The sequence below is a fragment of the Podarcis bocagei genome (genome assembly GCF_964188305.1).
Source record: "Podarcis bocagei genome assembly, chromosome: 2".
NCBI classification, from domain to species: Eukaryota; Metazoa; Chordata; class Lepidosauria; order Squamata; family Lacertidae; genus Podarcis; species Podarcis bocagei.
In genome coordinates this window covers 96308992-96322691 of record NC_138126.1, presented here as the reverse complement: position 1 = coordinate 96322691, position 13700 = coordinate 96308992, and the positions used below count along the sequence as shown (strand labels likewise).

General features: G+C 43.1%; 1 protein-coding gene across 1 annotated transcript in view; it reads left to right on the top strand.

Moving 5' to 3' along the window:
* The window catches only part of MGAT5B (alpha-1,6-mannosylglycoprotein 6-beta-N-acetylglucosaminyltransferase B), a 180437-nt gene that overhangs the window by 129443 nt on the left and 37294 nt on the right, over positions 1 to 13700 (top strand). Inside the window, exons 9-10 of the mRNA XM_081185361.1 lie at positions 7706 to 7837; positions 10677 to 10810. Coding sequence (XP_081041487.1) covers positions 7706 to 7837; positions 10677 to 10810 — 266 coding nt within the window. The remainder of the gene's footprint in view (positions 1 to 7705; positions 7838 to 10676; positions 10811 to 13700) is intronic.

The window sequence follows — 13700 nt, the reverse complement described above, 5'->3', positions numbered from 1 at the left end:
CAAAAAAAGTAGGGAGGAGATTTAATGGACTTGGACTTCCACTCTCTCTTGTCAGTGTTTAGGGTTGCACTGCCCATCCCTTAGGAAACCCAGAAAGCCATGAGGAATATAGTAAACTGTGATGGATATGGTTAGATGGATGGCCTCTAAGAAGAAATCAGTAGGATTAAGGAAAAAACAACGGAGGGAAAAACAAACAGAAAGCTAGAGGATATGAAATTGGGAGACGTGCCCCAACTATCATGGGAAAACTAAGACTTGCCCCAATTAAAAACAAACAAACAGGCATTCTATGATGTACAAAGTCCTTTCTTGCTGAACCATCCACTGTTGCCATTGATTTACAGTTAAGAAGGGCTAGCAGCAGGAATGCAATTAATGCTGACGTTAGTATATTGGTCCTGTCCTCTGTAAGGAAGCAGAGGTTTGCCGAGATCAATTTTGTGCTGGATGTCTCAACTTGGGGAGCAATAACTTGGAAGTAAAACTCAGGTTAATTTGAAAATAGGTCAATGGGATGTGAAGATAGCCCACTGTAATCTGAATCCATCGTATCAGCTTCAAAATGTCTCCCTTGGTTGATTAAATTACCTGTAAGGGAGGAATAGCAGGAGAAAAGCCTGCTGCAGATTTATTCTGGGATACGTGCAGCTGTTCAAGACAGATGTCCAAAAACAACCCAGCAAAGCTTTCCTGTATAGGTGAACATGATGCCTTTAACTGGCTTAATTAAAGAGGAAACAATGTCAGCCATCACTCATGTTATTTCTTATTTAATAAACGCAAGCTGGTCTCATTTTGCAGACTCTTGTCTGCTCGTCTGCTTTGTTATACTGCTTTCCAGAGCAATCTTAATTAATGATATCCTCATAAGAGGTTTGTAGTGTCGGCGGCAAAAGGGGATTCGTGGGAATTCAATCAAAAGCAGATTTCACTAGTCAATTCCTCTTCTTCTTCTTCTTTTAAGATTAAGTTTTCAGAAGCGACTGGCCTTGGGTGCAAAGATCATTTCCCCCCCTAAACAAATCTGTTAAGCTTTCAGTGAAGAAAGCATTTGTGTTCAATTTTATTTGCATAATTTCAAGCGCCATTAATAGTACATGGCATGAGGAAAAATTGCCAAGATTTCACTCCAACCATGAGTGAAATTGGGTTTAGTAGAAAATTAGTTGACTTAACTGGCAGATGATGAAAGCTTGAATAGAGAATGTTTAAATAAGGAGGAATTGTAGAAAAGGAACTTGAAGGTGCAGGCTGAATTGAGATCAGGGCTCAAGTTAAAACATATTAGCTAAGGTGAAAGATAAACGGAGACTGATAGTGAATTCAGAGGGAAGAATCCAACAACCCTCTCTACTGATCATTCTGTCACTGCAAGCATTCCTGCTTACCAGGTGGAACCACCCCCCTCTCCTCCCCATTTGCATTGTTCTAGGGGTTCTTCTGTCCTTCCAGAGTGGATTGGGGTGAGCATGGGGAAAGGGGAAGTCCCACTGCACTAGCTAGCTTGCTTGGCAATTTAGTGCAATTTTTCTTTCTCAGGAAGAGCCACAGGGCTAGATTTCCCAGTTCAATATAACTCCATCAAATACATAGAACTGGTACACATTTTTGCACCAGCTGATGAGCTTGGGCTTTGCTTTTATGAAAAATTATGCCTAATGATGGCAGACTATAATTGGTGTTCACCATTAGGTTACAGAAGATCTATCTCAAACCTGTACCTTTATTTTTTCTTGAGTAATTTGTGTGATATAGATGGAAGTGCATAATATTTGTGTGAATTCTGCCACACAAACTATGATACTGGGCCAATTAAAATCTGCAAAGCAGATTAATTTTCAAATGAATACCCATTTTACAACTAAGCTATCATCAATCCATTCATCTAGTACAAGAGCAGCCAGTGTGGTGCTTTTCAGTTGTTATTAGACTACAACTCCCATCATTCCTGCTCATTGGTCATGCTGGCTCGGGCTGATGGGAGTTTGTAGTCCAAAAAATCAGCAGGGCATCCCATTAACTCCCCTATTACAGTACTTTCAATTTGCAAAGTCCTTTACAAGTTTCAGCTGGTTCATTCTCACAGTAAGCTTGTAAAGTAGGTCACAATGAGAATCACATTTTATTAAGGAGAAAAGAAGCTGCTCATGATTTTTCTTGCTCCTTTGTGTGTCTTTTCTATAATTGAAGTCAACAGTTCATAATGGTGCACAACATTCATAAGGGCCTATTATTCTATGTTTTCTCTTGTGTACATTCCCGCTCATTCCTGTGTATGCGTTTGACTGTGTGTGCAGCAGAAAGCAAGGGAGGGAGATCAGTTTGAAGGCAGGATACACCTGTTGTCATCAAGATGGTAGCCATATCTGTCGTGTTTGGAAGGAAATAAATTAATGCTATGAGGGATGGTGACTTGCCAAATGCTACCTAACAAGGGAGAAGGTGGCGCTGTGGTCTAAACCACTGAACCTCTTGGGCTTCCCAATCAGAAGGTCGGCAGTTTGAATACTCGTGATGGGGTGAGCTCCCATTGCTCTGTCCCAGCTTCTGCCAACCTAGCAGTTCAAAAGCACACCAGCACAAGCAGATAAATAGGTACCACCATGGCAGGGAGGTAAATGGCATTCCTGTGTGCTCTGGCTTCCATTACAGTGTTCCATTGCACCAGAAGCAGTTTAGTTATGCTGGCCACATGACCCGGAAAGCTGTCTGTGCGCAAACACCAGCTCTCTCTGCCTGAAAGCGAGATGAGCGCTGCATCCCATAGTCACCTTTGACTGGACTGAACCATCCAGGGGTCCTTTACCTTTACCTAACAAGCTCATGACTCAAATTCAGGAAGAATTATCACATACTCATATCCACAGTACCATACCAAGTTTCAGGTGTTGGAATAAATAAGAAATGGGGGCAAATTTACCACAAAGCTGACAATAAATTTCACTCTCATTTTCCTCATCCCATAACACATGCTAGCATCCATTCCACTGACTGCACAACACAACTTCCTTGTGTTGAGGCAGGTATAAGATTGTAGCTTTTCTTCAACGTTGAGAAGATGAAATGCAACTCAGCCAACCTTCTGTGATTCCCACTTTTAGCTGTCCACTGTGTCTTGCAAAACCCTCAGTGGCTGAGATTTCGTTGCCTAGCAGGTCATGGAGCTGCCGGCCAATTACCCTTGTGCTCCTGGAAACACAGAGATAAATGTTATTGCACTTCTCCTTGACAGTGCTAACCTTCCCACTCTCCACTGTGTAATCTTGAATTGTATCTACTGTGGCCCAATAGGCCCCCCCCCCCGAGAATAAGAATGAATGGAAAAACTTTGTAACAAAAGTGTACTATTTGCAGGCAGTAGAACTCGGTGCCTGTAAAATGTATAAATGACATTCATGTCTGTGAGGAGACCCTGCTGTCAGTTTTATGCAACCAGCTTTAGACATTCACACACCTAACTCGGCTTGTTGCCTACCTGTGCTAACTTCATCCAAAGTCAAATGACCTCAGGTTTGTTGACTGAGTCAATAGACAATCCTTGGGGAATGCCCATAGCTCAGTAGTAGAGTGTCTGCTTTTCACGCAGAAGGTCCCTGGTTCAGTTCCCAGCATCTCTAGGTTGGGCTGGGAAAGACTTCTGTCTAAAACCAAGGAGAACTGCTGCTGGTCAGTGCAGTCAGTACTGAGCAAGATGGAACAATGGTCTGACAGAGTATAATACAGATTCCTACATAGGTAAGTAAGTTCCCAGTGTGTCCATAAGGGCAGAAGTAGTTCACTTTTACATACAACGACAGGAGAGGTTACCTGTAGAAGATCTTGGAGGGAAGTCTTTTGTACTTTTGGGGAAGCACTGTAGCTCAAGGGCAGACCTGCAGAAGGTCCTTTGCTCAATCTCTGCATCTCCATGTATGACTGAGAGAGACCCTATCAGAACCCTGAAGTGCCAGCCAGGGTTGACAATACTGAACTAGGTGGAGCAACAATGATTTTTTAAAAAAATAAATTTTATTAGTATTTTCCACACAACAACAACAACACGAAAGATATAAAAAAATAACAATACACAACACACAAAAATCAACATTCGAAAGCTAAAGAAAGCAACAACAATAACAAACAAACAAAAACAAATCCATATCTTACAAGTTAATATTATAAACACTAAAACAACAAGAAGACATTGACTTCCACCAATCCCACAGCACCTCCTTTATCTCTCATTGTGTCTTCCTGTTTTCTTTATCATCTCTATCCTAACATCTAGATATAAATCCTTCTTTCATATCCTTTCACTTCACAAGGTTATTCCAGACTCAGCCTGATTTCTGCCCTCGAACCTTGACTTTTGAGGTATTCATTTAGGCACTCCCATTCTTTTTTTACTTCACTTTTTGGTTTTTGTCTTATTATGTCTGTCAATTTGGCTAATTCTAAGTATTCTGAGAGCTTGCATAGCCACTCTCCCTTAGTGGGTAACTGATTCCCTTTTCAGTACTTAGCCACCAGGATTCTTGCTGCAGACGTTGTGTATAAGAAAAAAATAGTTTTGTCTTTTGGAATATCGTCATTTAAAATTCCTAAAAGGCATGCTTCTAGCCTTTTACTATATGATATTCTTAATATTTTCTTTATTTCTTCGTGGAGCAACAATGATTCAGTATAAGACAGCTTCCTATGTTTCTGACCCTCTGCTTCTGCCCCACAACTGATTTGTCCATCCTGCTATAGCCCTATTGTCCTATTCAGTATGCAGCCCACCCTACTGATTTCCGAAGCTGACTGACTTGGGGTCAGCCCCCCTGGGACTGTCTTACAGTGAACCAAGTGAACTAGGCTTTTCAGGTGGGCAGATGAAGCATTTTAAATTTCAAGGAAGGAAGGAGCCCATCTTGACTCCTTGCTTCTGATGTGGAGATGTGTAACCACTCGCCGCCCCACCCCCGGGCATAGCTCACTTTCTTCCTGGCTGATCTGGTAGCAGCTGTTGTAGGTAATTCAATGAAGCTATGAGAAAACATTCAGCTGATGAGTCATTATTTTAAAATCCCTGAAGGCCTATTGTACCAGTTCAAAGGGAACACTATGATCTTTCAAAATTCAAATAAACAAATGAAAACACCACCACAAGAACAACCTTCACCAGTATGCCTTTCTCCTGTATTCCTGCTGACCAAGTCAATAGTCACATGTATTCCTTGTCATCTGCATATTCCTCTTTCTTGAACATTGAGTTTCCCCATCTATGATAGATAAAATGGCTGCTACGTTGTACTGCCACACTGAACTACCACTTTGGATAGTGCACACCCTTTAAAAATATCCAGTATCAAGAGGGTATCATCCTTTTCTTTCTTTATAAAGGGACAGCTTCCTCTTACCAAAGGCCGAATGGTCATGTTGGGAGCCACAGAGGCAAGTGAAATTGTCCTCTTTTCCATTGCATAGTTCTTCTTTGGGGCAGCTTCATTATGGGGGCTCCTAGGGCTAAAGGATGGGATAAGGCAAGTGGAAATAGTCAGCCTCCATATGCAAATGCTGGTCTCTCCCCTCTCCCCTCAAATGTGTTAAAAGCTGCTCTAAGCTGATGTCCATATTCTAAGAATCCACAAAATCTCCCTTTCCTCTTTGATTTTGCACTTTAATTCTTTACTGCTGAGATGCTCACAAAGCGCCAGAAAATCTCTAGCAAGCTGACCTGCTACTCCATAATGGGCTGCTGAGCCCTTCTGCATTGCTTCACTTTATTTATGTGGTGTGGGGTTTTTTTAAGGTGGCTGTCAGGCACAAGAGACTTTCTATTCATGTCATCTTCCCGGCCAGCCACTTAGCGTAAAATTGCCCATAAAAGTGAACTTAAATTACAAGTGATAAAACCACAGCCCATCCTAGCCACTGCCAGCTTTTTTTCTGTTCTACATGACGCTGAAGCTTATATTCTTTTTGACAAGAGCAATGAAGCAGCTTCACACACTTATCCCCAGCTAAATCACCTTAAATTGAAAATCCTTGTTTTTCCTTGCTTGGAATGTAGCATGGTCCTTCATTAGTTTCTTCTAAGTGTTTCTTAGTATCAGCAGAATGGTTTGTGCTGGTGGAACGCTTGACTGCATGTCCCTCAGCTAATGCCAGATGTGAGGCCTTCCGACGTATCCACTTGTTTGTTTGTTTGTTTTCATTTGTTACATAAGCTACCCCATAACAAAGAGTTCCATGGGCAGCTCACAAAGCCAACACACACACACCAAAATACAATACAGAACAGGAAAAACTGTAACAAAATAATTTTAAAAAATGAAGCATAATTACAGCTCGGTGAGAGGTTAACTACATTTCCCAGGATTATTTGGGGGGGGGGTGGAGCCATGGACTCTAAATGTATGATGTGTAGGCAGCTGAAGAAAAGAGGCAGAGCAAAGAGGTGAGCCTTGCCAAGGTTGGAGGTGCTAATACAGTGGTACCTCGGGTTAAGAACTGAATTCGTTCTGGAGGTCCATTCTTAACCTGAAACTGCTCTTAACCTGAGGTACCACTTTAGCTAATGTGGCCTCCCACTGCCGTTTTGCTACTGTTCTCATCCTGTTCTCATTCTGAAGCAAAGTTCTTAACCTGAGGTACTATTTCTGGGTTAGCGGAGTCTGTAACCTGAAGCGTATGTAACCCGAGGTACCACTGTAAGGTCTTTCAAGATGAGCAAGAAGGAGCAGGTAGTGATGCAAGGCAAGAGAGTAAGGTCGGAAAAGTGGTATAAAACAAGGAGGAGGAGGAGCCAATGGCAAGAAGCAGTGATAAGTGGGGACTGATGGGTCCTTCAACTTCCAAGCCTTGTGAGGCACCTTTGCGACTCCCCCCACAATCTGTTCCTGCAGCCACAGTGATTCCTCAACTCTACCAGCTTTTGAAACTGCAGCCCACGAGCTTTGTGCTGTGGCCATCTGTGGCCAACCTGGAGCTGCAACTACAACCACTAAGAACTACCTCCAGAAGCTGAGGTGACTTGCATGACCCACTGAAATTGTAGCTGAGTGCTCATCCACACAGCAGCACCTTCCCTCTTTCCCCGCTGGCTGCTATAAGCATTCACCTGAGAGTATGGGAAGCATCCCTGGGGAAAGGTAGAGCACTCCCTATCTTTAGGTAGAGCACTCCCTAAACATTCATCATGAGAGGCCTGTGCTAGAGAAGGCTGGGCCCATGATGCTAGGCCCATATAAATTTATAGTCAGCTTAGAGTTTCACTAGCCCCTCTGTAGGTCCTCTGCACCAGAGGTGGTGAACCTGTGACCCTCCAGAGATGTTTTTGGCCTCAGTGAATGTAAATTCTATCTGGGAGAGATAGTATGGCTGGGGAAGAGGGTAGTGGCACCTGCCCTGTGGAATGCCCTCCCTCCAGATGTCAAAGAGAACAACAACTATCAGACTTTTAGAAGACATCTGAAGGCAGCCCTGTTTAGGGAAGCTTTTCATGTTTGATGCATTACTGTATTTTAATATTTTGTTGGAAGCAGCCCAAAGTGGCTGGGGAAGCCCAGCCAGATGGGCGGGGTATAAATAATAAATTATTATTATTATTATTAGGCTTGGGGAGAGTCTCAAGGGCCAGAAAGAAAGGGCTGGAGGGCCACATTTGTCTTCTTCCCCAGCTCTGCTATATTGATGTCCTCCCCCCCCCTTTTTCACCTCTCTTTCTTGCTCTTTCCAGTAACTTAGGAGTGCCTCCTGGCCGGGGTAATTGTCCCTTGACAGTCCCTTTGCCCTTTGACCTCATTTACACAGACTACCATGGGCTACAGCAGATGAAGCAGCACATGGGGCTCTCCTTTAAGAAATACAGGTAAGAAGAACTTGGTGGGCTTTTATGTCCACCTCTTGTATCTTTTTTATGGACAATTAGCTAGGGTTGCCATATTTCAAAAAGTAAAAACAACGACCCCCCCCAAAAAAAGTTGTTGAGCTTCCTTCCTTCCTTCCTTCCTTCCTTCCTTCCTTCCTTCCTTCCTTCCTTTCTTCTATGTTTTTTTTCCTTTCTTTTTCTTTATGTTTTTTGGATTTTTGGAAATTCCCCCAGATGTCACTTCCGCCTTTGAAATCCGGATGTATGTCAGCCCCAAAGTAATAATTTTTCTCAATACCTCTCTTGGCTAAAATCAAGTCTAAGCTCTTTACAAACTGAATGTTTGACTATTATTTACATTGTGCATGCATAGTTTATATTTCTTGTGGTGGGGTATAAGGAGATTGATTGTTAAATGTATTTTAAAAACTAAAAAATAGTTAGGAAGGACCTCTCCCTTTTTAATATTGTTTCCATTCTTCTCTATTCTTTTGAAACCACAACTGTATTTAGTACTTAACAAACTTTTGCTTTATATGATAATGATTTTATTTAAATGGGTTTCTTCTTAAGAGCTGTTTTTTTGTTTACCATTTCAAAAGATCAAAATGCATTGCACTATTATTTTCCAAGAAGTTAACTGCAGAGACTGAACAGAATTGAACCTGGAATTCTCTTGAACTTTTAGCCTTCCCTTATCCTTCAAGCTTCCAAAAGTAAATTTCCACAACACAAGTTTTAGACTTTCCCTTGGCCCAGTTTATCTCCATGTCTCTGAGAGCTGGCAAATTGCCCAGTGAATGGCTTCCATGCTGCTTCACAGCTGCCATTGTTACATGCTGGGATGTGTTTGCAAAGGTGAGAGAGCAATCCTTCATACCACTCTCTTAAATGAAATAATAATAGTATCACTTTCCATGGAGAACACAGAAACCCTTGGGGGTTATGGACTTGTGAGTGAGAGCAAGGATAAATAATACATCTGCACTCTGGAGGTGTGTTCTGCAAGCATCGCTAGGAAAGAGAAAGAGGCAGGCAGGTGGGTGGATCAACTTGGGACACGTCTGCCCCTTTTGTCCCTCTTTTTGAGGTTTTAAAAAGTTCAGCTCACAGACTCTTGCCAGATCAGCAGCTAGCAAAATTTTGTGATTTAATTTAGCACTGGTAGCCCAAGTATTCATTACTCTTTCTCCAATCCCTCCTGTTATCCTGCACAATTTTATGAGGGAGAAAAATGACAGGCGGTGTTATTGCCTCTATTGTAAATCAATTTTCTCTCTGCATTCGGCTTGGTTGGAAGAGAGGAGTTGTTATTCCTGGGCTTGCTTTCTACTTGCTGTGTTTTTGGACTTCTCTTCCCCCTTTCTCTTTTTATCAGTGCCATAAGCCAGTTTCAGGGTGGCTAGGATGTGAGGGTCAGGGGAGTCATGTCAACAGAAAGAGAGGGATGAGCTCTTGCAAAACCAGATGTGAAATCAATTTTGAATACGAGTTTCATATATTCAAACTTGAATACAATCAAGCCTCTTCAGATTTAACAGAATGATGGTTTTGGTAATTGACTCCTGTGATACCCAAACATTTGTCACCAAGACGATTTGTTTGTGTTGCGTTTTTGTTTCACTTCAGGGAGCTGTTGCCTCAAGACCTCATTGCCCACCCCCACCCCTGTCTTACCTTCTGCTTCACTCTTCCCCGTCTCACTGCTGACCATTTCCACCCCTTTCATTATTTATTCTTCTTCTTTCAACTTAGAGCTATCTTTATTCTTCAAAGAAATATGATGCTATCCATCATTAAGTGATATTATTGGCTATGCAACTCATGCTGGTAAATTATGTGTTGCAGGCTCCTTATATATTTGAGAAAGTGGGTTTTGGTGATAATAAAAATATGTATTGTAACTAGGCATGAGCAAACTCATTAAAAGATGCCTGCTTCTTGGGAGAAAAGCAATGGCAAACCTAGACAGCATCTTAAAGTGCAGAGACATCACCTTGCCAACAAAGGTCCATATAGTTAAAGCTATGGTTTTTCCAGTAGTGATGTATGGAAGTGAGAGCTGGACCATAAAGAAGGCTAATCGCCAAAGAATTGATGCTTTTGAATTATGGTGCTGGAGGAGACTCTTGAGAGTCCCATGGACTGCAAGAAGATCAAACCTATCCATTCTTAAGGAAATCAGCCCTGAGTGCTCACTGGAAGGACAGATTGTGAAGCTGAGGCTCCAATACTTTGGCCACCTCATGAGAAGAGAAGACTCCCTGGAAAAGACCCTGATGTTGGGAAAGATGGCGGGCACAAGGAGAAGGGGATGACAGAGGACGAGATGGCTGGACAGTGTTCTCAAAGCTACCAGCATGAGTTTGACCAAACTGTGGGAGGCAGTGTAAGACAGGAGTGCCTGGCGTGCTCTGGTCCATGGGGTCACGAAGAGTCGGACACGACTAAACGACTAAACAACAAATGAACAAACTCACATCACCTCATTTTAAAGTCCCTTTTTAAGACCTTTTTCCTGCTAGCACTCAGCCAGGACTTCCAATATTCACAGAAGATGCTTATCAGAAGGAGAGGAGTGGGTTATGTGTAAGTCTTCCTCCCCTGCCAGTCTACCAACCTACCATTCCTGTAGGTTTTGCTGAGCCACTCCAGGGAGCATATCGGTTTTGTAGTTTCCTTAACATTTCAAGTTAAAGAAAAAGCCAGAACATGAGGACCTCCACCAAAACTGGGCATGGCACAATGGCTCTAGGATAATGTATCACTAGCTCATATTTTTGTGTTGCTCCTATGCAGGACATAACCGGCGTGGATTTTGTTCGTTTCCCTTGCACAGGTGCCGTGTCCGAGTGATTGACACTTTTGGGACTGAGCCTGCATACAACCATGAGGAATATGCCACACTGCATGGGTACCGGACAAACTGGGGCTATTGGAATCTGAACCCAAAGCAGTTCATGACAATGTTTCGTAAGTGGTATCAACATTTGACAGTGATTTGCCATGGAGAGGTGTGTGATGACAGTGGGTGCTCAGATATAATAACAGACCCTTCCAGAGTAAGGCTAGAAGTCCATGGCATCCAACTTTCCCTTGCCCGATGCCCTCCAGCTGTTCTGGACTACAACACTATATTTTACTTTCTATTTTTTACATTAGCTGCTTTGAGCATCACTTGGTGGAAAAGTGAGATATAAATTTAACAAACAAATAACCTGTTTTCCGCTCTCTCCAATGACTTGTATTCAGAGATGACTTGCAAATATGGAAGGGGTGTTTGTTTGCTTGCTAGTTTGCTGTCATGGCCAATATCTGCTAATAGGGATATCTTTCCCACACCCCCTTTAAAGCTACTTAAGTCAGTGAATTCCATAAGCTAATTGTGCATTGTGTGAAAAGGTTCTTCTTTTTGCATGTCCTGAATCTCCTGGCTTCATTGAATGGCTTCATTGAATGGCTTCATTGAATGGCTCTGAGTACTAATGTTATGAGAGAGGAAGAAACATTATCAATATCTACTTCCTCCCAAAACATGCAGAATTTTATTAACTTTTACAATGCCCCCCTTAGTTATCCCCCTGCTTTAAAAGGTTCCACATTTTTCAGCTTTCCTCATGGAGAAGGTCTTCCGAGTTCTACATTTTGAACAATTTGTCTACTGTCCAGGGTAATGAAAGTCCTGTCTCCAATACCACTTGTTCATGGAGTCATGACCCAGGAATGGTTCCCCACCCGTTTCTTCCCTGCCTGTCCTTCCACTCTGCCCCAGACTGCTTCCAGATCTACATCCTCCCAACTTGTCCATGGGTTCTGCCTCACCAGGAATGAGCACATATGAAAAAGAAAAGGCATCGTTTGAGGCTCCTTAATCTGTCCATACTTAATTCAGCACAGATAAACCCCAAGTACCTGTTACATTCTTTGCTCTGAAAGTAGCAAATCATTTTCTGAGCTGTCACTTATTCACATGACCACTTGACCGATTCACATGATTGTTTTTCAAGTGTCCTAACACACACACACACACACACACACACACACACACACACACACCATACACCCTCGGCTTGGATTGCAGGTTGAACCAATGGTCTGAATCGTTTGTCTAGAGTAGAATTTATTGACACACCATTCTCAAAGCTGGTAGAAATAAAACACAGGGAATATATCTGGAAGCTTTCCAAGATGAAGAAGCCCCCAAAGTATCATGAAGACAGGAACTGAAAGTTCCTGTGCCCTGTGTTATGTCCGTGCCATGAAAAGGGTAGTAGAGATACTGTCACATTTGCACCTCCAAGTTGATTTCCCGAGGGCTCTGGATAGGCAGATTTGCTGCTTCCACCTGACCTTAACCTTGACAATGATGCCCCAAGGAAAAGCTAGCTTAATGGGGCCTGCCTTTTTAATTAGCTTTCATACTTTACTGTCCCACTCCCACTGTTTTTGCTAATTATGTTTCCAGGCTGTCCCAGCATCTCCCCTTCTCCCCAGCATGGCCAGGGTGAAAGACTTGTAACAGACACAGAGCTATTTTGATGCAAGTAACTCTCTCCAGCTCTCTGGGAGCTGCCAAGATAACCAATCATTCCTTGCCCAGCTAGAAGCACAGTGACAGCAGGAAGAGTAGGATGTGGTGTCATGGTAAAAATATCTTCAGGACTGTATTGGAAATGAAATAAATGGGCCTTTGCAAACCAGCAGTTAGGAGAAAGCTTTATTTTTGTGTTCCCTCCTTTGAGACATGGCATTGCACAAATTACCGTATTTTTCGCCCCATAGGATGCACTTTTTCCCCTCCAAAAATGAATGGGAAATGTGTGTGTGTCCTATGGGGCGAATGCAGGCTTTCGCTGAAGCCTGGAGAGCGAGAGGCATCGGTGGGCACCGACCCCTCTCGCTCTCCAGGCTTTGCGCAGATCTCCGCAAGCCGTGGGAGCCCAGCGTTGGGCTCCCGCTGCTTGCGGAGAGTTGCCTGCATGAGGAAGGCTGGGCGCGCTGAGCTCAGCGCGCCCAGACTTTGCACACCTCTCCACAATGCGTGCTTCCCCTGCCCCAGCCCCGCGCCTGGGGGGAAAATAATTTCCCCCCCTTTATTCCCCCCCAAAAAAACCCCTAGGTGTGCCTTATGGGACAGTGCGTCCTATAGGGCGAAAAATACGGTAAGTTTCAGAATTCTCTGGGAGTTAACGGGAGATCAGTTCAGAACAACTGTGGTGCACAATTCTTGTTGGAAGGTTAAGGAGGGAAGGGAAAGGGGAAGAGGACGCCAACCTTCTTTAGAGGCAACAAAGTATCCTGAAAGCACCCTCCTAACTAGGTGGACTGACAATTGCAGTATAACAGCTAGGAAAATATAGCATCATTGCTGCCATTCCATCATGTACTCAAATTTGTGGTGGGCACCATAGCTGTCAATCTTCACTTTTTTTGCGGGAAATTCCCTTATTCCAGCGCCATTTCCCACTACTTCCTGCCGCTATCCCAGATTGTTAGTTATGCCGTAGACTGTCCCCGGGATAGGTGAGGCTGCTGATCCCTTATTTTCAAGGCTGCTGATCCCTTATTTTCAAATCTGAAAGTTGACAGCTATGGGTGGGCACCATCATTGCACCAAACAGAAGAGAGTACCTTTGCAGAGACATGAAATAACCCAACGGTTTGCAAGCCAACTGTATCAGTTGATTGCTTCTGGGTCTGCTCTTCAGTGCAGTCCAGTCTTGACTGTGGTCTTCAACTGGGAACATGCCGCTCTCCCTTTTTTGCTTTATACAAAACAAAGGAGTTTGATTAAGTTTTATTGCATTTTATTTTATTTATTCCACAAACACACACTTCCTGCAGAATACAGCTTCCCCACCAC